The sequence below is a fragment of the Myxocyprinus asiaticus genome, chromosome 16 (genome assembly GCF_019703515.2).
Source record: "Myxocyprinus asiaticus isolate MX2 ecotype Aquarium Trade chromosome 16, UBuf_Myxa_2, whole genome shotgun sequence".
In the NCBI taxonomy this organism is placed as follows: Eukaryota; Metazoa; Chordata; class Actinopteri; order Cypriniformes; family Catostomidae; genus Myxocyprinus; species Myxocyprinus asiaticus.
The window spans coordinates 10,537,434-10,564,998 of record NC_059359.1 but is presented as its reverse complement, the minus strand read 5'-3'; the positions used below and the strand labels follow the sequence as shown (position 1 = coordinate 10,564,998).

General features: G+C 38.0%; 1 protein-coding gene across 2 annotated transcripts in view; it reads left to right on the top strand.

Moving 5' to 3' along the window:
- The window catches only part of nek11 (NIMA-related kinase 11), an 86,779-nt gene that overhangs the window by 24,097 nt on the left and 35,117 nt on the right, over positions 1 to 27,565 (top strand). For both annotated transcript variants that reach the window (XM_051721148.1, XM_051721149.1), the window contains exons 6-13: positions 2,611 to 2,760; positions 2,988 to 3,066; positions 5,588 to 5,673; positions 8,756 to 8,875; positions 9,527 to 9,620; positions 9,792 to 9,906; positions 17,715 to 17,854; positions 26,864 to 26,924. In XM_051721148.1, the coding sequence (XP_051577108.1) occupies positions 2,611 to 2,760; positions 2,988 to 3,066; positions 5,588 to 5,673; positions 8,756 to 8,875; positions 9,527 to 9,620; positions 9,792 to 9,906; positions 17,715 to 17,854; positions 26,864 to 26,924 (845 nt within the window). The remainder of the gene's footprint in view (positions 1 to 2,610; positions 2,761 to 2,987; positions 3,067 to 5,587; positions 5,674 to 8,755; positions 8,876 to 9,526; positions 9,621 to 9,791; positions 9,907 to 17,714; positions 17,855 to 26,863; positions 26,925 to 27,565) is intronic.

The window sequence follows — 27,565 nt, the reverse complement described above, 5'->3', positions numbered from 1 at the left end:
ACCCAGAGGTCTGTCCTCTCCACCCCTTCCATATCTCCTCTTAACTGCATTATCTCTTACAGTATGAGCTGAAAGAGAGAGAGAGATGAAGGGAGGGAATGTGGGGAAAATGAGATCCACTGGGCTATAACAGCAAATTAGTATAGCAGGAAATTAGTATAGCAGGAAAACAATAAGATAAAGATGGAGGAGAAAGAGGACAATCTTATTTGCCAGATGTCCTTGGGCACTAGCTGCTAATATAGCGACCATGCATTCCCTCACACACTCGCTTTGAGCCGAGGGTCTGTGTTCAGACTCATAAGCCAGTCCATTGAGAATTGGGATTCTTCACTCCACACACTCGAGCTTGCAAGAACACAAGTACTAGACAAACTGGTAAAAGGGAGGTCACTATGTAATTTAATAGAGAGAGAAAGCAGGTGTATGAGTCAAATTAGAGACATCCTTGCACAAATGATACCTTCTAATCTCTATTTTTTTTTAAACAAGATATGTTCAAGAGCTTTTTTTCCACTGAGTTCTGTTTTATTTATTCAGCATGACCAGGCTCAGCCTTTACATCATTTACTCAACTTATGCTGTCTCAAACTCATATTACTTTTTTTCTTCTGTGGAACACAGATGAAGATATTTTAATGGAGATATGAATTGTTTATATCCATACAATGCAAGTCAATGGGGTCCAACACTTTCAAGCTCCAAAAAGGACATAAAGGCAGCATAAGGGCAATCCATAATCCATGTCTTCTGAAGTGAAACAATTGGTTTTTACTGTAAATCTTGACATTTCCACACTCTTTGGTGCAAGCGTAATTTGAAGCTCAATTACACTTCCTCGCGCTTGATGCTCTGCGTGCTTTTGTTCACTCTGCTTACAAAACCGATCGGATTTCTTAAAGCGACATGGATTAAACCACTCGAGTTGCATGGATTGCCTTTATGCTGCCTTAATGTTCTTATTGGAGCTTGAAAGTGTTGGACCCCACTGTCTTGCAATGTATGGATATAAACACCTCATATCTCCACCAAAATATCTTTGTGTCTTGCAAACGAAAGAAAGTCATAAAATGGCATAAGGGTGAGTAAATTATAAGATTATTATATTGTTTGTGTGAACTATTCCTTTAAAGCCAATACATTTATTTAACCTATTGAATTTCCTGTTATATTCTTTGTTTTTAGAACAGATCACTTTGTAGAATTACACCCTAATCCAGGGATACCCAAACATTCTTGTCATTTGATCCCCTGTAATCTGAATTATTTATTACGTAAACCGTGAGATTTCAAGTAATGTAAAAATTAATAATATTTATAATAATCAGAAATATAGTGAATGATAAATTAAATTACTTTTGTTTACAGTACAAGATCAGTTATATTTGGAATGTTTTACACATTTGATAAAAAGGGATTTATTTAGTTTGGAATGTATTTATATACATTTACATTTATTTATTTAGCAGACATTTTTATCCAAAGGGACTTACAAACATAAGCAATTCGCCATACAAAATCTAACATTTAATTTCCTGTTTATTTACTAAAGTAATTGATTAACAACACATAATTATTATTTTTTATTAAAAATATTTTATTTTATTTCTATTTTTATATTTTTATTTATATTTTAATTTTTTTTCTCCCCAATTTGGAATGCCCAATTCCCAGTGCAATCTTAAGTTCTTGTGGTGGCGTAGTGACTCGCCTCAATCCGGGTGGTGGAGGACGAATCTCAATTGCCTCCGCATCTGAGACCGTTAATCTGTGCATCTTATCACATGGCTTGTTGAGCGTGTTACCGTGTAGACATAGCACGTGTGGAGGCTTCATGCTATTCTCCGCGGCATCCATGCACCGAGAGTGAGAACCACATTATAGCGACCACGAGGAGGTTACCCCATGTGACTCTACCCACCCTAGCAACCAGGCCAATTGGTTGCTTAAGAAGCCTGACTGGAGTCTCTCAGCACACCCTGGATTTGAACTTGCGACTCCAGGTGTGGTAGACAGCATCTTTACTTGCTGAGTTACCCAAGCCCCCATTTTATTACTTTATTAATAATTTATTTATTTAATTATTAATGTATTTAAATTATTTGATTTAATTTGGTATTGACAATACTATCACAGATTGGAGGGCAGGGATTGAAAAATAGGAGGGCATAGTGACATCAACTGTAAGTCATTTCAAAGGGGGAACCAAATTATAAAATTTTAATTAAAGATTATAAAGGCATATTTTTTTCCTTTGTTAAAATGTAAAATTTTGAATTGTGCACGTTAAGACCATGAATGTGCATTACAAAAGTAAATGGGGTCCATTTTGATTTCGTGTCGACTTTAAGGTTACATACTGCTACTATTTGTATTCTATGAATGCTAAAATAAGCATGGCCACTATCAATAACAAGGAAGTATCATTCAAGCTAGCATCAAAATGGTTATAAATACTCTGGTCTACATTTCTCAGGGGTTTTACTGTTACATCCTTGTCCACTGTGCACATCCAAGGATTACCATTTATGATTGCTTCTACTGTGTATAGACATAAATAGCACATTTAAGCAATTTTTGGTTCTGCTCTGTGTGTTTCATGGCCTGCAGGTCTTTAGGCTGCATCCTCTATGAGATGTGCTGTTTGGCTCATGCCTTTGAAGGGCAGAACTTCTTGGCTGTGGTGCTGAAGATCGTGGAAGGCCCCTCTCCATCCCTGCCAGAAACATACTCACGACAGCTCGACTCCCTAATGCAGAGGTACCAGAAACAGATGCTGCCTTGCTCCAGGCACGAATCGGGCCCATGTCAGCCTACACCGGCAAGATATATCTGTCTCCCCGCTGTGGATAAGAAGATATATACAAATCAATGGCTTGTTTGATTCAGCCTTTTTCAAGGCAGATTAGGCAAAATCCAAGCTAGTTTAGAAGCATTCAACAGCATGTCATGAGGTCTGAAACATAATTCTCTCTTTCTCTTTCTAGTATGTTAGAAAAGGATTCTTCTCAAAGGATCTCGGCAGCAGAAGCTCTGAGGAGCAGGTTCATAGAGGAGAGCTTGCAGGTAAGAAGAAAACATGAATCATATCAACAGAACGGGAGGACATCCGACCATCTGTTCAAAGTATCTGCTTCAAAGGTTAATGGGAAGGGCTGAAATGCATCAGGAAGGCTTTGATTGCTGGCCAATCTCGAAAGGTTTCTAAAAATCTGTTATGCATACTCATCACATCATCGATTCACCGTCACATTCGTTTCACCCTGTGCGTAACCTTTTCAGATTGTGCTGTTGAAATGTCAGTGATTGGCATTGTTACCACTCACTGAGAGTATTGATTGTGGCATGTCCTAGTTGGCCATGTTCCCAGGCATATGTAGATTTGTATGTGTCTTTCATGCGAACAATCAATCTGTGAATGTAAAAAGGTTTAGAACGTTTCAAAAGTTTGTTTGATTGCTTCCCGAGAGTTACAGTGGCCCCAAAAAGTATCTGGACACTTAAACCACACTTTAAAATGTATGAATGTCAATGCATTATTTAACTAAATATCAAAAACAAAGTGGTATTTATCTGAAAGAAATATTGCACAAACACACTTTTCAAGCAAAATGTTTCACAGTTTCAAGTTATAAAACAATAAATCCTGTATATTGTTCAAAATGAAGACAAAAATATTTGGACACTCTTTGGTTGTCAAATGTTAGTGGAACATGTCCATGGGTAATGGGACACTTGGGCGAATTTGAGAGGAACATACTTAATACATCTGCTAAAAATGACCTTGAGACCAGTTGGTTTAAAATAATTGAAAAATGGCTCAGAAATATGTTAGTTCTGAGAAAAGGTCTAACATTATTTGTTTGCAGATACCACTTGGTTTGATATTTTGTTATCTAATGCAATGACATTCATACATTTTAAATGTTTGAATTAAGTGTCCAGAAGTGTCTAAACTCTTTATTGCTCTAGATATATGAAGATTTACCATCCGACTATGAAAATAAAATTGCACTATGTAAGCATCTTCATATTAGAGGTCATCATCTTGGTGTGGGCTTGTAATGGCTTTACCCATTGATTTTGTTTTATAGCCCTTGTTTAATGCACTGCTGTTACAATATTTGCAGTTATTGCACCCTTTCATTGCCTGTATTCATATTGAGTTGTTTACATCAGGGCCTTTGTAATTTCTGCTGTATTCAGAAGCTTGTGATCCCCTAACCTCCCCTGTTTGAAAGCTCCTGGTGGGATGTGTCTTCCACTGGCTATTACACCATCACTATCTCAGAAACGTATAATCAGGGAAGCAGAGGGCATCTAAACAACGACTCCAAACACAAAGCTCTATGATGGCTTTTCCCTTCTCTGTTATTGTGTAAATTTTCCAAGGCTTTCTTCCGTCTGTGTAATTTTCGCCATACAAATATCTCGTTCAGTATTGTTCTTTAAATGGGCTCATGGTAAATTTATTTCTGTGGATAATATCAGACTTTCTCTCCCCTTCCGATTCAAGAATTTAGAGAAACACAAGAAGACAGAGCCTTGTGTGGTGGCGACTCACATACAGTACCTAGGGTCTTTATACTGAATCTCTGATGATAGATTCTAAAAGTAGCTTTGTTGTTGCTGTTTTGCTTTTGTTTTCACAGTTCCTCAGAAAACTGTACATTTTACAATGCCTCAGAGAACTCTGTGAAAAGAATAGAAAATTCTCTCATTATTTACACACCCTCATGTAGTTTCAAACCCATATAACTTTCTGTCTTCTGTGGAAAACAAAGGAGAAATTCTGAAGAATGTACTGCTTGCTCTTATTCTTGAAATTATAATGAATGGGGATTTAAGCTTTCAAGCTTCAAAATAGAACTACAAAAGTTTCCTAATAGGGATCCATACCACTAATGAGATATATTCCCAGTCTTACGATAACTTTGTGTGAGGAATAGACTGAAATTATGGTTGTTATACACTGATAAACTTCACATCTAGTGAACTGTTGATTTGTGAATCATTGCAACCAAATCATTGAGTCAGTGAATTGAACTTGAGAAGCGGATCAGTCTGATTCGTGAATGAATCATTCAGACCAGTTTTGTAAACCGAATCAATCAGTTATCTGAAAAGAGCTGGCTATCTTGAACAGAGATAATAATTATTAGTTCATGAATCTACTTCACTTCTCACTACTTATTTCATGAATTCTAAAAAATGCACCAAGGAGAGAGCTAGAGTGGATGTCAAGATTTACAGTGAATAATGGCATACATTTCATTTTCAGTCCTCACACAAAGCTATCATATTCAGAATACTTGTTATATAGCAGACAAATTTGTATGGACCACTTTTATGTTACTTTTTTGGTGATTTTGTCTTTCATGAAGATTGAAAGCTCCAGTCCCCATTCGTTGTAATTGCATGGAAAGAATGACCAGTACATTCTTCATAATTTCTACTTTTGTGTTCCACTAAAGAAAGTAATACAAGTTTGGAACAACTTGAGGGTGAGTAAATAATGACAGAATTTCCCTTTTTGCATTAACTGTTTCTTTAATGGATTCCTTGGCTCTTTTGTTATTTTTCACAGAGCATGAAACATAAATTCTCTAGCCTGACACTGCAAAACAAGTCAATGGGGGGAGAGAGAGATGCATCGCAAATCCTGAGAGCACTGTAAGTGAATCCAACATCACAAGTCCCAGGAGATCACTGAGAGAGAGAGACGGTTATAGGCAGTTCTCAACACACATGCATGACACTATCTACACTGGGGATTTTGGGGAACAGGACTGTTTTTGTGTTTTTTTTCCCCTCTCTTTTTACATTTTCACACATGCTTATTCAGGGGACCTAAAAATATGTAGTTTTGTCACTGCATACCCAGTGTTTGGAACATGTTAATCATGTGTCAGTTAATAAGTGGCAGACTTTCATTAATTCATTCATCGCTTTCCACACTAATTAAACATTCCGTCAACAAGAACAAGTGTCAGTCATAGTTAGCTATGACCTAGTGGAAATCTATGCAATGTTAAAGCTGACAGTGCACAGAAAGAGTGCAGTTAGCCTTGGAAACAGAGTCCCGTTCACTGACTGTCTGCATACAAAAATGGCAAGAGCTGGCTGAAATCGGCTAACTTTATGCAGCTTCCTTGAGTAATGGAACAAAGATTTTTCAGTCTGCCTGGAAACAAAGTCGAGCTTACAAAGTACCAGGCTGCTACAGTAGCTGGGTTTACATCCACGTATTTTTATGAACATTTTTAGATTAACCCTAACCCATTGCATAAAAAATGCTGGATTAAAACCGCAAGACGCAAATGAAATCTCCAAAATGTGCATAAAAAACTTGTATGCTCGCTTTAGGTTGATACATTTTTATTCGAGAAGAAGACATACATGTTAACTACGATGGAAACACATTGACAGAATATATTCCTATAGAATTTAGATAGGAACATAGAAGCAAATCAAAAAAGTCATGTGACTTTTACTCAACAAGCCATGTGAATGCATGATTCGATCAGAGAATATATAAATATCATCACATGCTTTCACTCCCTGACATAAGACATCTGCCACTGAACGCTAGCAAACATTAAGTTAATCAGAGGGTTTTGTCTGTACCATCTTAACCCCAAGTAATTCATTTCATTTCTGCTTTGCACCAATTTACTCAGGAGTGAAGATATAGTTCTCTTAAACACATGGGATGGAAACGCTGTTTTATTTGCAAATAGTTTTTAGATATTTCGATTTTGCGTATAAATTGAATTTGTAACTTGGATGAAAACATGACTAGTGATCGCTTTTGAGGAAGGACTAATTAGGACAGGTTTCTAGCATCAAATCTTTGAAAGATTTGTTTTGTTTGAGGCAAATTAGTAAACTAGATATTCACGAGCAGAACTGAATATTGAGCTTTATTTTCTGAGTTATGTCTGTAAAATAGTCAGGCCGAAATTCACAAATCATAAAGTTTATACACATCTTGAGGTCATTCCACAGCATCTCTGTTGGGTTAAGGTCTGAGCTCTGACTGGGCCACTCCAAAAGATGGATTTTCTTTTTTTGAAGCCATTCTGTAGTGGATTTACTTCGATGTTTAGGGTCATTGTCCTGCTGCATCACCCAACTTTACTGAGCTTCAGCTGGAGCACAGCCACCCTGACATTATTCTGTAGGATATCTTAATAATCTTGGGAATTAATTGTTCCCTCTGATGGCAAGTGGTCCAGGCCCCGAAGGAGCAAAGCAGCCCCAAATCATAATCCCTCCACCGTACTTCACTGTTGTGATGATGTATTCATGTTGGTATGCAGTGCTCTTTTTACACCATACGTAGTGCTGCATGTTCAACCTTAGTTTCATTAGTCCACAAAACATTTTCCCAGTAGCATTGTGGAGTTGTGGCAAACTTCAGGCTCGCAGCAATGTTTTTTGGAAAGCATCGGCTTCCTTCGTGGTGTCTTGCTATGGCCACCATACCTGTTTAATTTTTTCCATATAGTAGATTCAGAAACAGATGTTAACCAGTTCCAATGATTCCTTCAAATCTTTAGCTGTCACTCTAGGGTTCTTTTTGACCTCACTGAGCATTCTGTGGTGTGCCCTTTGAGTCATCTTGGCTGGACGGCTACTTCTATGGAGTGTAGACACAGTACTAAATCGTCTCCATTTATAGACAGTTTGTCTAACTGTGGACAGATGAATATCTAAGCTCTTTGAAATAACTTTGTAACCCTTTCCAGCTTTATGCAAAGCAAAAATTATTGATTGTAGGTCTTCTGAGATCTCTTTTTTTTTTTATGAGCCATGGTCCATGTCAGAAGATACCTTTTATGAATAACAAACTCAAAATGTTTAAGTGCTTTTTATAAGTCAAAGTAGGTCTAACCCACACCTCCCATATTGTTTCATTATTTGGATGCCAGGTTTGCCAATTCCAGACTGTAATTAGCTTTTGTTGATATCATTATCCTAGAGATTACCTACTCTGTGAATGTTTGAATGATGTATTCAATATGTACAAGAACAATACAATAATTTGTGCTTGTTATTAGTTAAAACAGATTGTGCTTATTCATTATTGTAAGTTAGATGAATATCAAACCAGTTTTTAAGACAAATCTATACATAAATACAGGTAATTCCACTGCCTTGCCACTGTAGTCAAAAATCTAGATCTCATCAGTGCAGTTCTGTTGGAGCTTTTCCATGTCTTTATCATTTTATATTTGTCTTTCTTCTCTATGAGACAAAGCTAAACTATTTGCATAAGACTTTATGCGGCCTTGACTTTCTCATTAGCAGCTTCAAATGCCATTCTGGTATGGTTGGTATACAGAGACTGCACACAATGCATCTGAAGCTGTCTAACACAAGTTCTCATGAATAACCTAATGACATACTTTTCCCTGTTTGGATTGCATCCCTTTTTTGTTGGATTAAATCCTGCTGTAACTATAAATGGTGTAGAGCATGTACTGAGATGTACCACCAGTGATAATGCTTATATTTTGCATTATTTTCTAATTTAATAAAACATTTTCATTAAAAATTATATTATCAGCATAACAATTTGAGTTATTGAGCATAAAAATGTCATTTTATGAATTTCAAAATCTCTTTGAATTTGGTTTCTCCACCCTTTTGCTTTAATGTTCACCCAAACATGGAACAAAAGTTTGGGTAAATATCCCTTTAAAGCAATAAATTAATAATTCCAATAAATTCAGTCCTTGACCCCCTCCAGGCAGAAGAAGGTACATCTGCAGACACTGCGGGAGAGATCAGAGGTGCAGAAAATGAGCCCGAGAGAACGCATGAGACTCCGGAAATTCCAAGCTGCAGATGAGAAAGCAAGAAAGCTGAAGTGAGTGACGTCCAGAGCATTGACTGTGTCACACTGAATGTTAATCAAATGTGACTCAGAGTTCATATTCCATAACAAAGTTGGCACAAGTGTCATGGCGTTTCTGTTTTCATGGTGCAAGGATTTATGGCAGTATATCTCATGTCAGCTCTGATTCTTTGAGTAATATGTGATGTACTGATAGAATAGGAACGGTCAAACCATGGTTCATAATTCCACTCTTACAAACAAACTGATGTGTACATTCAGATTATTATTATAGTTTTTAAAAGGTGATGTTTGTAATGTTCTCAATGATAAAATACTTGCTCCTGTCTCTACTTAATACGCTGAGACAACTATAAACAATTTGTAGGTTAATTTCCATGAAAATTTCAAACACTGTGGCTCTGTGGTGCTATCAAAACACAGCTCTGTTTGTTTGAACACCCCACACCTGTCCAACATAGCAACATTGTGGCTATCTGGCCAATGGCAGACAGCGGGTGTGTTCAGGAAACCTGTTTGTCATTATTATTTTCAGTTCTGTTTGTTGACAACTTCACATTTAAGTTATATATAATATAAAAAATGTACTTAAGTTGTATACTATGTGTAAATACTATTTGTGTACAGTTTATGATTAAAATTTTGGGTCTTGTCTCGCCCCAGGCAAATTGTCGAGGAAAAATATCAAGAAAACCATCTTCGCATGCAAGAGTATAAGTCTAAAAATTTCCAGAAAGTTAGTGTGGATGTTTTAAAGGTATGCTGATGCATTCATAATTTAACAAATCAGCTATAATCAGATCACAGTTGTGTGAAGTTTGTATTTATTACTGTTTTATCCTTTTCATATCCTTCTATACTCAGTTCTTGAGCACTTGCCATACATTACAACTAGGTAATTGTTTGTTTTTTTCATCTTTCCAAAAAGGTGAGAACTGAGGACACAGTTAACCAGACTCAACAAATTCAGAGCGAGTCACCAAATGGAAACTCAGAATCAGTGGGAAACATTTCTGAATTATCTGAAAAGAAGTGTATGTCTGGTGAGTGAGTGATGATGAGTTATATTTCAACCTTAATCTTAGGGCTTAGATAAACTTAAACGTAGTTCTATAAATCCAGTGATAATGCAGAAGTAAACATGAATATTAATGGAGGCCCTGGAGGTTTTTTTGCTAACCCTTGAATTACCAAAGTTTCACACTTGTAATTTTAAAAGGGGATTATGAAGACCTTTTCTAGAGCCCCAATTGCAGTAAATGACTAACCCAGGGTAAAGTATGAGTGGTAACACTTTACAATAAGGTTCTATTTGTTAACAAATGTAACCTTATTGTAAAGTGTTACCGCTTTGCATTAGTTAACATGAACTAACATTGAACAATACTTATTAAGCATTTATTAATCTTAGTTAATGTCAATTTAAACATACTGTAAATACATTTTTAAAACCAAAAGTTGTATTTGTTAACATTAGTTAATGCACTATGAACTAACATGAACTAACAGTGAACAAAAGTATTTTTATTAACAAAGATTAATAAATTATGTAAAAAATATATATTGTTAATTGTTTGTTCATGATTGTATCAACTAATGTTAATAAATGGAACCTTGTTAACCATTGTAAAATGTTACTGTATGAGCAATACATGCATCAAGATAAACCAAGATTATGTTAACTCAGTATTAAAAATGACTCTGGGCTGACAAAAGTGCGAAAAGCCCATTAGATGACCAAAGCCAGGCCTTTTTGATTGTTTATAGAGTTATTCAATCATTAAACATCCATTGTGGAGAAAACATGTTATAAAGACAGCAAGAGCTGTTACTGATAAAGTTAGAAAAGAGAGATTTCATTAATTAAACTTTGAGCAAGTAGATTAATTAAAATAATTTGAAACCTAGCTCCCCTGATACTTTTTTCTTACTTTTTGAAGTCTATCATGAAACGTGTGTATGATGAAATTCCATCCTGTATCTTCCAAATCAAGAATGTTTAAACTGTTCTTCTGAAATGACTTTCTCTTTTACATCTCCATTAAAATTCATTGTGTGCTTGGCACTCCAGTGCCTCTTTCTCCATGGTTTAGCAAACAACAGACCCCAGAACAGAGCGAGGTACCAGGAGTATTACATTTCACGGTCACACACACATTTAAGAGAGAGAGTGATGGAACAGCATTCCTTTTCCATTTGAAATTCAAATGATTTTTGGAAGTTTTAATGATGTTCCACCACACAGATTTATCAGAACAAACATTAATTGCCTTTATGGACAAAAGGTAAGGAAAGTACTTCCACGTCCACACTGATTTGTTTTTGTTTGAAAACTCTGTTTTTAGGCTTCGTTTTTTGATGGAGGAAAACATTGTTCCAGTGTGGATGAGAAGCGTAAATGTAGCAAAATCAATCTTGGTGTGGATGTGGCCTTAGTTTCATCCTTTTTGGACGCTGAGTATTTCCAAATGGTTTATCCTGTTTTTGCTTCTTTTGGAATTATTTCTGTTAGCAAAGCAAAAATAGACAGAATAACTGACCATATTGTGTCTAAAATGTAAATTACACAACAGCATAATAGTAATTGCTATAAAAGAAGTGTTTCCATGTAAAATATGAACAACAGTAAACTGTAAAAATTGTTTCTAAAAATAACATGAAAATAATACCAATGGTCAGAGATTAAGATCATCCAGGCACTTGAAACTTTCAAAATACAAATTATTAAACTGTGTTGACTATATCAAGTCAGCTATCGCTATATATTAAGCACAAGATGTCAGATAATGTTTCGTATTTGAGTTAGGCATATACACCGATCTGCCACAACATTAAAATCACCTGTCTGATATTGTGTAGGTCCTCCTCGTGCCGCCAAAACAGCATCAGAATAGGATTCTGAGATGCTGTTCCTCTCACCACAATTGTACAGAGTGGTTATCTGAGTTACCGTAGACTTTGTCAGTTCGAACCAGTCTGGCCATTCTCAGTTGACCTCTCTCATCAACAAGGCATTTCCGTCCACACTGTATGTGTTTTGTTTTTGGCACCATTCTGAGTAAATTCTAGAGACCGTTGTGCGTGAAAATCCCAGGAGATCAGCAGTTACAGAAATACTCAAACCAGCCCATCTGGCACCAACAATCATCCATGCGATTATCTAATCAGCCAATCATGTGGCAGCAGTGCAGTGTATAAAATCATGCAGATACGGGTCAGGAGCTTCAGTTAATGTTCACATCAACCATTAGAATGGGGAAAAAATGTGATCTCAGTGATTTGGAGTGTGGCATGATAAAGTCTACGGTAACTCAGATAACTGCTCTGTACAATTGTGGTGAGAAGAATAGCATCTCAGAACGCTATTCTGAGATGCGGGTTGGCGCTGTTTTGGCAGCACGAGGGAAACCTACACAATATTAGGCTGGTGGTTTTAATGTTGTGGCTGATCGGTGTATATTCCGGATCACCAGTAAATTTATGCCAGAGACTAATTTTTGCCTCTTTTCTCAATCAAATAATTATATGATTGAGTTAATGTTTGCGTGGAGGACGATAACCAGATTTTTGTCATGTCTGTACTGTAATTATTTGTTGTCTGTGAATATGGACAGAATCCGATCTGGCCAACCTATTGCAGGTATTTAATGACTCATTCTGTTACCACCGTCATTATCCACATCAAGGGAAAGCTGAGTTATGGCCAAAACGCCTCTTTAATCGGGTTTTTGGTTATGTGATGATAAATCTCAGAGATGTGTTGTGAGGTAGTCCTGCGAGGTTATCTATCAGTTCCTGTCTCTAATCACTTTAGATTCCTCCATAAATTAGATGCTTTATATGAGTGCAAAGCCACAGCTGTGCTCTTTGACGAATCGATGAGAATCCACACAGTTTGATTTATCAATGAAGGATGCCTGGGGTGCAATCAGGGGGAATCTGCAATATATTGTAAGAAAACATTGTATTGCATGGGAATATAAGAAAACATTGTATTGCATGGGAATATGTTGAAAAGAAAACAGTAAAGAAAAACTCAACTGTTGTACAGTGTTCAAAAGTCTGATTCCACATCGAAAATCAGGAATTTAAAATTTAAACCTGGAGAAAACAGATAATTTTAGGATTTTTTTATTTATTTAAAAAAAAACACAGATTATGATGTAAAATTATGAAGAAATATTTAAGGTTCTGCCCTATTTCTAGGTCACTAATCAAATATTAGCCCATTCCTCCTTGCAAAATTTCAAGCAGTACCAAGTTAGTTGGGGATTGGCGATGGACAGCAATTTTGAGGTCTCTCCACAGATCAGGAGGCCAGGACCCTGACTGGGCCACTCAAGGACATATATTTTCTTATTTTTTAAGCCACTCCAGTGTTGCTCTGCCTTTGTGCTTTGGGTCAGTGTCTTGCTTGGCTGTAGTTTCATATTTCTTCCACTTCTGCATGATGGACTGCACAGAGCTCCGAGGTATGTTCATTGCCTTTAAAAATGGCCTTGTATCTTTCTCCAGATATGTGCTTCTCTACAATTATGAGAATCCAAACATACAGTTTCTTCTTATAGAGAGGGAAGGCATTTATGCTCATGAAGAAATTGAAAGTAGTTGATCCACTAATTTCCAACACTAGTGGAGACTAGAGCAACAAATCGGATGTGCTTTTAAGACAATATCTTGCATCTGAGCAAGGTTAACCTAGTAATTATGAAGGTTATGAATACTTTTTTTTTATTCTCAAAATTGTAGTTTAAGGTTATATTTTTTACATTTTAAGAGGTTTTGGAAAAAAAATTATTTGTCATGATATACAATACTGTGTACCAGCTGGGGATAATACTTTATATTAAGTAAGTAACACTTTAATATTTTCTAAATTTGGAATCTGATACAAAATAATTGCACTGGGGGCTGAGTATTTTTTCAGTGCACTGTTAAAACAGCCCCAATTCTTCTAGGTACACCTGGACAGTTTTTCTTGGTTGTTGGCAGATAGGATGTACCAAGCTTCTTGGAGAATTCACCACAATTCTTCTATCTATTTAGACTGTCTCAACTGCTTCTGTCTCTTTATGTAATCTCAGACTGACACGATGTTCAGTGGGGGGCTTTGTGGGGGCAATGCCATCTGTTGCAGAGCGCCCTGTTCTTGTAATCTTTTCTATTTGCAAAAGTAATATTTGGAGTCTAAAATGTATTTTTCCTATTGACACACTAAAGCTGAAGATATAAATAACCATCTTAAGACAAATATTTTTGTGAAACACCTTAAGTGCCTAAAACTTTTGCACAGTACTGTATACAGTGTATATACAGGGTGCACCCCCACCCCCCTCCCCACCCAAAAAAAAAGGGGCCACTATATTTAATTGCTCATATCTTAAAAATGTATAAAGGCGTTTGCACAATTTTTGGCATACTTCTACAACTTCTTGTAAACAACAAAATTACGTCACTGTGAGGTCATCATGAGCAATAACAGAAGCACCTAAGTTTGCTGCCATTGAAAGCCTGGCTAAAGGATTTACTTATTTTTTTTATTTGTAGCAAGTTGTTGCTCATGATGACATCGTAGTGACATCATTTTTTTGTTTACAAAAAGTCGTAGAAGTACGGCATAAATCGGGCAGCCGCCTTTACGCATTTTTAAGATATTAGCAATCAGATAGTGGCCACGTTTGTTTTTTGGACTAAAAAATTTTTATATTGTTAAAACAATCTAAATGCAGATGAAAAATGCAAAAAATAAGCATTTTCACATGTGGGCTCAACTTTAAAGAAGTGAAACCTACAGTTATTAAAGCTGAGTTTGGCGGCTAAAGGCTCGGATATACTTCTTTTTTCCTGCGTTCCGGATCGTCTTGCACACGGTCGAGTGCACAGCCTTTCAAAATATACCATGAGCGAATATGAACTCGTTCAATGCATGTGCTCTATGACTACTTTTTGGTACTCTTTTAGTACAGACAACGGCAGGTGCATGCACCAACGATGCGCACAGATGAGAACTATCTTCATGTCAAGAAAACCTGGGCCACATGTGGACAGTCCACACAGACGAACTTTGCGTCACGCATAGCCTTGTGCGATCCAACTACCAATGCGCTGGACAACCAAAGTATTCTTTGGCCTTAAAAGTGCTGAACCTCTTTTCCTTGAATTTGCCAGATGTATTTTTATTTCGTTTCCACAAAGCCTCATGCTAATTTACGTTATCTGCAAGGCAAAGAAAACATAGTAAATGAATAATGCATACATAATGCTTAAACAATATTTCAGGGCATGTTTCAAATAGTTTACTTAAAGTCTCCCAACAGCAACATTTAGCAGGTTATACCCATTATATCAATGTGAATGGTCCTCTGGGATGGAATATGTATTCAGACATTATTTTACTGTTTTGTTCAATTTCAGAATCACATGTAATTCAAAGACCAAGACAGCCCTTCTTGTGAGCTTCTTCTAGAATCCTGGAAATAAATAATGCTGTCTAATTCAGCTCATGTCTTTAGTTAAACTGTAATGACTACACCAGGGATGTCTGTGCCTTGGCAAGATGCCGTTCAAATGAATGAGCTCTGACAATAAGTGCATTAATTGCATTATTTTGTCAGCATCATTGTCTCTAGCCACTAACTTTCTTTAAATGCCTCTGTTTTTACTGACTGGCTCTCTTTAATTTGTTTTCATAGATCTCTAATGTTAGTATAATTAATTAATACTCTAGATAAAGTAGAGTTCTGAATTAAATCAAAGACTGGTTTAATAAAGCAATAAACCTCAAGATGGCATGTGTTATGGAGGGAGGAAGGAAGGAAGGGTTCTTTTTCTACATTTAGTGAAAATACAGGCATTCTCATTGTCAAAAAGTTTTTCACTTTACCTAAGACGGACGATTATGATTCATACAGGAAAGGTTGGCATCAGGCATGAAATTTACAAGGTCATTGTAGTACATTAGGCCACTCCTTTGAGAAATGTTGAACCTAAGGTTGAGACTAAGTGCTATAGATGTTGGTATCTGACTAACAGAGTGAAAATGTAATGACTAATGAAAGAACAACAGCTAATGGTTGTTTGCGTTAACGATTCAGGTATAACATTAACATTGCTAATTGAAATCAATAATGAGTTCTTTGAAAAATGCTGACTGTCATGCATAAGGCTTTTCATTTATCTCCACTAAACCTCCTTTTAAAAAGTCATTTAGCTCAGAATCAGTCCTGAACAACTTCAGAGAGTCCCACAGTCCTTTACTGTAGTAAGATCTGCGATTGACCAAGACTGTGAAATGGTGTACCAATCCAGTGACAGTAATTTTTTTCTAAGTTTTGCTAGGGTTTTACAATAATAATATGAGAAGCCAAATGCTTTTTTGCTTTTTTAGCGCGGTATTCATTCATGTCAAAAGGCGTGACAAACAAAATGTGGGGAACTAATTAGTAACTCTTGTATGCTATAAAGGGGAACACTCAAGTTTTGCTTTTGAGAATCTTCTGTGGCGATTGTTTAAACCCTGTATGCTTAGAACCTGTCCAACCTGTTTTCTCAAACCCCTTGTAATTTTTTTTCTTCATTCAAGGAATACCTGAAGAACCTACTACATTTGTCAAAATGTACTGTATGAACCAAAATATACTCAATTTCCAGTGTAACGAATGAGCCAAAAGCAATATCAATTGCGATTTTTATTTTAATTAATTAATTAAGTAATTATTTTTTTTAATAATATCTTTTCTTGACTTATTATTTGATTGCCAAAAGTTTGTTTCACATAAAGTGAGTTTAAGTAACAAAAAATTGGATTTGAAGGAATAGTTCACAAAAAATGAAATCTCAGTCATTATTTGCTCATCCTCATTTCATGGACGAACATTCCTTTAAAATGCAAAAAAGTAAAAATGGATCTGTGATACTGTACAGCATTCTGTTTCCATTTGGTTTGGTCTGAATAGCTGAATTCAGTCCAATGTTTATTGATTGTCTGGTATATGTCGCTCAAAGATGAAAGAATGTCCCTTCTTATCTTTTGATATTGTGTGTAATGATAAGTGCCTTTTGTTCTATTTGGACATGTGGGGCATTTTATCTCAAGAAATCAGGGGTAAAATGTGCGTGATTATGCATTAATGTTCTCTTTTAGACTGTGCAGGAAAGTGCTCAGGTGGAAATCCTTAAGGATAAAAATGAAACTGTTGAGGCATCGAATGGGAAATCCCACAGAGTAAACTACAGTCTAACACCCCTCTCCCCTTCACTTGCTCCTTCCCTCCATCTCTCCTGCCATCTTTGTGTCTCCTATTGTGGTTGGTCCAGTTGCTGGCAGCTGTCTAATAGAATCAGAGGCATGAAACTGTGTTATCATCTTGGTCCCAGCCAGGAACTGTGTGTATGTGTGTTCATTTGTTCAAATCAGTGTTCAAGTGTGGAGGTATGCTGTGGGTTATTTTTTCTTGGTCGGTACAAACCCCTAACATTTCAGAGATGAAATGAGCACAGATCCAATCACTTTGTCTTGATGGATGTAAAAAATGTTTCTTCAAATGGTTAGTTCACCCATAAACATTTATTCACCCTCATGTTGTTCCAAACCAGTTTGTCTTTATTTCTTTTGTGGAACACAAAAAGAGATGTTAGGCAAAATGACATCATCAGTCACCATTCACTTTCATTGAATGAAAAAGATGCAATGAAAGTGAGTCGTGACTGAGGCTGTCAGTCTCTAACATTCTGCCAAACATCTCCTTTTGAGTTCCACAGTAGAAAGAAAGTCATATAGGTTTGGAATGAAAGAATACCTGCACTTTGTCATATTCATTATTTTCTTCTGTTTTTTTCGTAATCATTTCAGCAATCCCTGAGGATCCTCAAGCAGCGGAGGCATTTTACTGTGTGGATGAATTTGAGTCATGCTCGGAGGAAGATTCAGATGGAGAAGAATGCTCAGAGGGTGATCTCCCCACAGAACTGTCCTGTCAGACATGTGGACAGGTGAGGAGAGAACCACCGCCGGAGGGGAGTGCTTGTCAATCAGCTTTGCGACTGTGTGATATTGACATGTAATGGCAAATTTAACAGTGCTGCTTCAGTAAATTGTGCACCCTGTAACTTAGCTTTTCATATTGGGTTTGCTTGTTGACAGATGTGGTTAATCAACAGCAGGCAGGGCCGCCCCATCTTACAGGTAAACAGGCGAAGGCGCAAACACATGTTAAGTAAATGAACAAGTCAAAAGATTAAGAAACAGTGATGACATTTATTTTGAAATTCTCAGCAGTCCAATGCTTTCTACCGCGCATGTACTTCGGGAGAGCATGCAACGTGCGTGGACCTGATCATTTAACATACAAATCACAATGACAGTGAAAACTAAAACCAACATTTTAAGTATAAAATGAGCTCTGAATAATCACGAAAAGACAAATGACTGAAAGTTACAACAAATAATATAACAGCAGTATATCTAAAATCAGCAAGAAGTACAGATAAGCAGTACACCTTAACCTGCATAATTTATTCATAATGCAAAGCATTGCTGGGTACTTGAGTGCTGCTTCTTATAACAGTATTATTAGACACAGATCGCACACCTTGCTGAATAATGCACACCTGACAGAAACGCAGGAAATAAGTTATAGTTGCTTTGTGGCTATTTGAGTCTTTGAGGCTTATTTTGTGTAAAGGATAGCAGAAACAGCACTTGACATCATTATGGCTTTTCACGGTTCTCAAGAATAATCTGCTGGGGAAGGAATTCAGACACTGTCAATATTAAGACGCAAAAAACTCACATAGAGTGAAAATATGTGCAATTAATCTGGAAAATAACCAAACCATCCTATCTGCAAAGATCTCTGCTAGGTATGTTTATTCTTTACATTTGTTTGCAAATATATATTTTGAGGTGTTGTGTTTATATTTTGTTGCTCTAAATAAACATTTACACATATGTGGGTAGTTGAAATTGAATTTCAACCATTGTCAGCCGTGTCCCATACTATTAAAACTATCTAAAACTATTTTAAACAGCATTTTCTTATTTTGTGTTACTTTAATGGGTAACATTTATGGTTGTATTTGTTAACATTAGTTAACTACTGTACATTAGTTAACATGAACTAACAATAAACCTTAGTTAATGTTCATTTCTACATACACTACCGGTCAAAAGTTTTGGAACACTTACTCATTCATTATTATATATATATATATATATATATATATATATATATATATATATATATATATATATATATATATTATATTTTAAAATAATAGTAAAGTCATCAAAACTATGGAATAACAGAAATGGAAATATGGGAATTATGTTGTGACTAAATAAAATCCAAAATAAATCAAAACTGTTATATTTTAGCATCTTCAAAGTAGTCACCCTTTGCCTAGAATTTGCAGACATGTATTCTTAACATTTTCTCAACCAACTTCTTGAGGTATCACCCTGGGATGCTTTTTAAACAGTATTGAAGGAGTTCCCATCTATGTTGGGCACTTATTGGCTGCTTTTCTTTATTATTTGGTCCAAGTCATCAATTTTAAAAATGTACTTTTTAATGCAATTTTAGTTTTATAATGAAATAAATTAAAATAATTGTATAATAATACAATTATATTTTTGTCTACAAAACTAATTTCAAACATTTAAGCATACGTCTTCAGATCAAAAGATTTGTAAGATCACAAGAAACATTTCAGTCAAGTGTTTCAAAACTTTTGACCGGTAGTGTACACTAGTCAATTGTTACTGCTCCGGTGAGTTTGTCAGTTTGTTCTGTTTGTTTTATTATTTCTCTCCCTCATGTTTTGCAGGCGCTGCTGGTATGCATGATCAGTGTTTCCATGAGAACACTGATTGTTCCCAGGGGAACGCTGGTCATGCCACTAATTCACTCTGCTGATTCACTCCGTACTTAATCACTTCATGTTGCCAGTATCTTTGCTAGATTGTTGTTTGGTGTGAAGTAACTTACCTCACTCTTTCTGCCTAGTTGGTTCTGTCTCGTGTATCTGTTTGATTCCTCATCTCTGCCCGCATGTCGGGAGAGTGGTTGCCTTCCGGTCTGCTGTGTGCTGGTTCTCTGCACCTCACTACGCTTCAACGGAGGATTCCTCACGAATCTGCTTCTGACTACCATGGTGCACACACTCACCTACGAACACACTATTCCTGGAGTCCTCACAGATCTGCCCACTGTGTGGCCATGGCGCGCACACTTCCACGAGCTTCTCGCCCTGCTACTGCAGCAGGTGCCGGGTTCTCCATTCTTCAGTTTTAGTTGCTATTTATCGTTAATAAATCCTTTGAACTGTTCCTCAGCTCTTGGGTCTTTGTCTCGCTCTCGCTCTTTGACAGGTCAGTCTAGCCAAGTATGGACCCAGCAGAGGAATCTACACTTTGCTCCACCCTGTCTCAGCAGGGAGCTTTGCTGGGACATCAGCAGGATCAAATCTCCGCATCTAACCGGTCTCTGGAGATGATGGCATCGCAGCTCGCTGAGCTCACCTCTGTTGTTCAACAACTCCGCCAACCTCCCAATGCTGGTCTCACTCAGGAGGCCCCCTCACCGGCTCCGGCGGTTCCCCACGTTTCTGGGTGCTCAGAAGCTCGTATCCCTCCTCCAACCCCGTTTTTAGGTGAGGCGGGATCCTGTAGCATGTTCCTTTCACAATGTTCCTTGTTCTTCACGTTACAGCCCTCTGCTTTCCCGTCGGAGACAATGAACGTGGCTTGCGTAGTCACACCTTGATGAATGGGGGACTGACATGTGGGACAACAGACATCCCTGTTGCGCTTCATATTATGCCTTCTCCACGGAGCTCTGCCGAGTGTTTGATCACTCGGCTCAAGGTCAGGAGGCTGCAAGGGTCTTATCATGACTGTTTCAGGGAGATCGGCGAGTCTCAGATTATGCAATCGAGTTCCACACCCTGGCTGCTGCTTGTGAGTGGAATGATCACGTCATGTGGGACTTTCTGATGACATCCAGGGCAAAATCTATCCTTTAGATCTGCCTCCACGCTTTGACAATTTGTTGGATCTGACCATCCGAGTAGATCAACGTCCGACTCAGAGCCCATGCAAGTTGGGAGAACTCGGATCTCACATAGGAAGCAGCGACGCTTCGTTCAAGGATTATGCTTTGATTGAGCCCGGTCTGGTCATGTTTCTGCTTCCTGTCTGGTAAAAGACACCGCTCATCTGTAGGAAGGGGGTTACTGGCAAGTGCAACACCCTTGGACAAAGCACCCGGATTATGCACACTTCTCCCGGCCTGGCTGCAGTATGGATCTACCAGTCACACGGTCTCAGCCCTGGTGGATTGTGGAGCCAAGGGAACTTTATGGACATCGACTTGGCTTCCAAATTCTCATCTTTGGCCAGAATATCCAGGACCATGTTTAGTACATCAGGCAGGTGCTTCAGCGACTGCTAGAGAATCGGCTGTTTGTCAAGGCGGAGAAGTGCACTTTTCATGCACAGTTGGTTCTGTTCCTGGGGTTAATAATTTCGTCCAAGGGTGTGCGCATGGACCCTGCCAAGGTCAGAACCGTCTCCGATTGGCCAACCCCAGATTCTCACAAGGCTTTGCAGGTATATTCAGAATTACAGCCAACTCGCCTCGACGGATTTGACCTCCACCCGCGCTAATTTTTGCTGGTCCCCGCGGGCCAAGACTGCGTTTTCTAAATTAAAGAAGCGGTTTTCTACCACACCTATCCTAGTAATTATCTTTTGTAAGTCGCTTTGGATAAAAGCATCTGCCAAATGAATAAATGTAAATGTAAATGTAGTAATTCCCGACCCTGCATGTCAGTTTGTGGTGGAGGTGGATGCTTCTAAGGTTGGTGTCGGAGCGGTCCTGTTGCAGCGCTCTTCCTCGGATGGAAAGATGCATCCGTGTGCCTTTTTTTGCACCACTTAACACCAGCAGAACAGAACTTCGACATCGGTAACAGAGAATTGCTGGCTGTCCGGCTGGCTTTGGGTGAGTGGCATCATTGGATAGAGGGTTCGGGGGTACCGTCCGTGGTCTGGACTGGTCATAAGAACCTAGGGTACATTCATTGCGCCAAACGTCTTAACTCTAGACAGGCTCACTGGGCACTATTTTTCAACCATTTTAATCTCGTATTATTAGCACTATTTTTCAATCTCGTATCACCCGGGCTCTAAAAACATCAAGCCTGACTTGTTGTCTTGATGTTTTGAGGTCGAGACCTCCACCATCCCACTGGATACCATTCTACCCACCACTCGAGTGGTAGGCATGGTATCCTGGGAGGTGGAGGCTAAAGTCCGTGAAACAGTGCGTCCCCCGCTACCTGCCCAGCGGGCCAGATGTTTGTTCCGTGATCAGTTCAGACGCATGTCCTACAGTGGGGTCACTCATCCAACGTCGCTTGTCATCCAGGGGCAACTCGCACCCAGACACTCATTATACAGCAATTCTGGTGGCCATCGCTTGCGCAGGACGTACAACGGTTTGTAGCCACTTGCCCCATTTGCACGACAAATAAGACCTCCTGTAACCCCATGGCCGGGCTCCTCCAACCGTTGTCTGTCCCGTCTAGACCCTGGTCGCACATAGCCATGGATTTTGTAACTGGTCTCCCTGCTCCCATGGCAACACAGTCATTTTGACTGTTGTGGACCGGTTCTCGAAGGTGGCTCATTTCATTCCCCCCCTCATAAATTACCCACAGCGGGGGAGACAGCGGTGGCAGTCATAAACCACATCTTCTGCATTCATGGCCACCCGATCGATGTGGTTTCTGACAGAGGCCCCCAATTTGTGTCTCGTTTTTTGGGCAGAGTTCTGTCGAAAGCTGGGGGCTATGGTGAGTTTGTCCTCTGGGTTCCATCTCCAGACAAATGGGCAAGCGGAGTGGGAGAATCAGGAGCTTGAAAAAACCCTGCGCTCTCTGGCCTCCAGTAATCTGTCTTCTTGGAGCGATCATTTAGTCTAGGTCGAGTATGCCCACAACTTCTTGCCCTGTCGTCTACAGGGTTATCACCCTTCCAGTGCAGCCTCGGTTATCAGCCCCCTCTGTTTCCTGCACAAGAGCCTGATGTTAAGGTCCTGTCTGCCCATGCATTTATTCAGAGGTGCCGGCGCACCTAGGGCCCCACAAACCCACGGGCCGGCCCTGACAGCAGGCCATGAAATAGTTGAATGTGGGGAAAAATGGTTAACAACATAGTACCCAAAAGTGAACTGCCTTGCTATACTGCCTACATAGGCAGCTGTATTCTAAGGCTGCATCCTAACTGAAATGTAGCCTCATATGTGACACGCAACTGCATGAGAGATTCTCGACTCTCAATTGATTCCAGTAGAGCGTGATGTTAGCGTGTTCGTGTGCAGTGTTAGCTAACAATGTTACTCTTATGTTAATAAGTATAACAATAGATAGCTCACACATATATTGGGAAAAACAGTACATTGATAATTATATTGAACAATATTTGATCAATACTTTTAAGTATTAAAATAAATATAATTATATGTGTAGTCAACATTTCATGAATGAATTTGTTCACTGAACTTGTAATGTTTGATTAATGTTTGCTAAAGGATATTAGCAGTGCTGCCTTAGAATTTGGCCAAAACAAGGTATTTTAGAAGGCAGCATAATTTTGCTACAGTTCCTACCTTTTGGAACAGCCTTTGGATGCCTTAATATGCTGTCTAGGTAGGCAGTCACTTTATCCAAAAGGTGGAGGTACTGTAAAATCACTCACAATTGCCTATGAACTGTTATACCATAATTGGGTTTACAGAGGTTGGATAGGCTCTGTTTGCTTCCTAAAGGAATATTCCTGGTTCAGTGCAAGATAAGCTAAATCGATAGCATTTTGTGGCAAAATATTATTCCGACTCGTCCCTTCTTTTCTTTAAAAATCGTGGTTAGTGAGGCACTTAGAAGTGAATGGGGCCAATATATGGAGGGTTTGAAAGCAGAAATGTGAAGCTTATAATTTTATAAATGCACTTACATTAATTCTTCTGTTAAAACATGTATTTTTTTGTGTTAGAAAGTTGTTTAAATCTGAATTTTTACAGTCATTTTAGGGTTTACAGCATTATGTCATCATGGCATCGAGTTGTGAAAAGTTACAAACAAGTTGCAAAATAGGATATGACTTTACATAGAAAAGGTTAGTAAGTGATTTTATCAGACTAAAATCATGTTAACATGCATATGGTTTACGACATTTGGCTATACTTTTGAAACCGAGAGTATTTTAATGTTTATTAATTGGCCACATTTACTTCCATTGTAAGTGCCTCAGTGCCATAGTAAATGTAACCTCGATTTTGCTGTGGTAATTAACATTTTGTCACAAATGTTGTCGATTAAGCTTAAAGGAATAGTTCACCCAGAAATGAAAATTCTCTCATCATTTACTCACCCTCAAGCTTCCCAGATGTTTATGACTTTCTTTCTTCTGCTGAGCACAAATTAAGCTTTTTAGAAGAATATTTCAGCTCTATTGATGCTCACAATGCAAGTGAATGGGAACCAAAATTTTAAAGGTCAAAGCACATAAAGACACCATAAACGTAATCCATATGACTCTAGTGGATAAGTATGGGTGAGAAACAGATCAATATTTAAGTCCTTTTACTGTGAAAATCTCTACTTTCACTTTTACATTCTTTTTTTGTTTTTGGTGATTCACATTCTTTGTGCATATCACCACCTACTGGGCAGGGAGGAGAATTTATAGTGAAGAAGGACTTAAATATTGATCTCTTTCTCATCCACACCTATAATATCGCTTCTGTAGATATAGATTTAACCACTGGAGTTTTATGAATTACATTTATGTTGCCTTTATTTGCTTCAAAATTTTGGTACCCATTCACTTGCATTGTGAGGACCTATAGAGCTGAAATATTCTTCCAAAAATCTTTGTTTGTGTTCAAGAGAAAAAAGAAAGCCATCGTCAAAGAAACACATCTGGGATGGCATGAGGGTGAGTAAATGATAAGAGAACTTAAATTTTTGGGTGAACTATCCCTTAACTTGTATCGAACCTGGTCTATTCCTTAAACAGTAGGTTTAAAATTCTAATCCAACACCTCTAATACTAAAACTACACGCATTCTCATAGATACATGTTACCAAAATAACATAAACAAAAAATACTTTTAAACCACAAGTTAAGGCTCATAAGGGAAAATATATGCTAATATAAGCAAATTTGCTTTCATCCTTAAGGATTCTTCTGGATTGGTATACCTCAAGTACCAATCCTTTCCCTTCCAGTCTATCTTTGAATTATTCACACACTCTCGAATATTCCCTCAACTGTTAATAAGCTCTCATTGACAGGTTCATCTGTTTATGAAGCATGACATAATATGAATTCAATCACATTTCATATGCTTTCAAACCCACGGGTAGCATTTAATATACAAGTAATATGAAAGCACTTGTCTGCAGTATAGCCCGCATTATGCAAACCCCAAAGTGGGTTTGGCGGCCTAGCAAGCTTATTTGTTGCAGATTGCTTATTTGCTTATTTGTTGCAGATTGAGTTCAGTGCCATGACATTAAAACACATAAAGTGCAGATCAGGCACCCTGCAGGCGAAGGGCTCATCTGGACTCCCAAGAGAGCATGAATTACCTCAGCAGACTCTTAAAGCCGCAATCCAATACAAGACTTCTGCACGATTCGATCAGGCCAGCCAAGATAGATTAAAACTATTTGTCACCATTAAGAGGGCAAAAGATACAGAGAGCTGTGGTGGTATGAGTATGAAACCAAAGGAGAGAATGGAATAGACTTCTGCCCCAGTGGATATTCCATAATTAGCTGGCTCACAGAGAGAGTGAACATGGCGATGTTTGTGCTGCCAGCCATGGCTGTGTGAGATTCCCCGGAACAAAAGATGGAGGAATCGCATTTTGTAAATAGCAAGATAATAAATAGCAGGTCCTTCTGCAACATCATTTTTTCTCATTTTGATGTTTTGTACAGATGGCATGTTTGATGCCCAAAGGCCTATCTTTTACCACTATGCACTTGCAGAGTCCCAATAAGCAATGATTTCAGTTCTGCTTCCTGCAAACCAATTTGAGGTTGAATATGGTTTTCACAACATGCTGGTGGACCTTTAGCCCTGCTTCAATTTCATTCAATCTGTGTCTGCCTTGAGGCTTTCATCTTAAGATGATGCCTCTTGAGAGTATAGAACCCTTCAGGTTGCCTTCATCATGGTGCCAATTCCCCCTTTAGGTCATGTGATCCTTTCAAAAAGGTATCCCATTGACCTGGAATGGTGTTTATAGGGCGTTGCTCAGACAGGCAGAAAATATCTATTTTTTTGGCGTACACATCTCAAAGCTGTTTAGTTGTTGTTTACAGAAATCCGATATTTACCAAACTGATATAAACTACATCCATATGTGATTTGAAATCTGATTAAAGTCATAAGACAAAAACAAGGTTTTTGCATATGCGTTTCAGTCTGAATGGTCAGATCAGACTGCAAGAAGTTTTTTCCTGTAACATACACAAATCATTTTTTGTAGATGCTATAGCAGTGTCTGAATTCACTCAATTTTGGTCACACTTGGCATTCACTTAGTAAAGAATGGTAATGAGCGAACGACTAAGCGGTTTCAGACACAGCAAATGCATTCATGTGTAAATAATGCTTTCTGCTAAATGACTAAATGTAAGTTTATACACCTCTTACTGTAGGGTCGGATTTGAAAAAAATCATAATAATATATGTGCAGTGTGAACAAAGCCTAGGAGTTGCATTTTGAGACCCTTCTGTGTGTTAAGGGTGTTTTCAAACTTGGGTCCTCTTTAAAAGAACCAAACTCAGACCCCTTTTTTACCCCCCTTTGTATATAGGCCAGGTGAACATATGGTGGGTGTCAACAATCCTCTTGTGTACTCTGCATTTTAAGTCTCCCAGCTTCAATGTATCCCCTTCATGTGTGTCCTTCTCTGTCACAGGATAGCGACCTAGAGGCCATGATCAGACACATGGAGAATGTTCTGGATGGTGACTCAGATGGTGAGTGCAGCTTATGTTCCCAGTCATATCACACAAGAAAAATTATTAAAAATAAGATTGGTAAATGTATCCAAAATGTACCAGTATTTTCCAATCTTGCATAATGATTGCTAAATACTTTGGGCCTTCTTAAACTTTTCCGTCAGTTTTGGATTTGACCACCTTTCCCATTGCTAATTTAACCACTGATTGCAATAATTATAGCTATTAAATTATTAGTTCCTATCATTCCAGCTATGTTGACTTTGTTTAGCACAGCTTATTAAACTGCTCCCTGGAATGCTTGATTCAGGGTCAGTTGCAGAATGTCATCATTGACAGTTATACCAGGCAACCAATTTCCTCCATAGCTGTGCTAGTTTCATGTCTATTGTATCACCTTCTCATATTGACTGTTTCAAACAGGTTTTAAGAACACACCTCTTATAGGTGCATATTAAGTTGGAATAGGAGAGCTTTCTAACATTAAAAATTACACACATCACCTTTACATCATTATTTAACAGTATGTTCATTTATTTACAGGTAGTTTATCTCATAAGTTGCCATGAAATATGCAGGATAATGTACAGTCAGTCAGTCATTATCACAAAGTAAACCCCTTAAAAATCTTGATCACCCTGTCAAGGTTTATTTTTTGA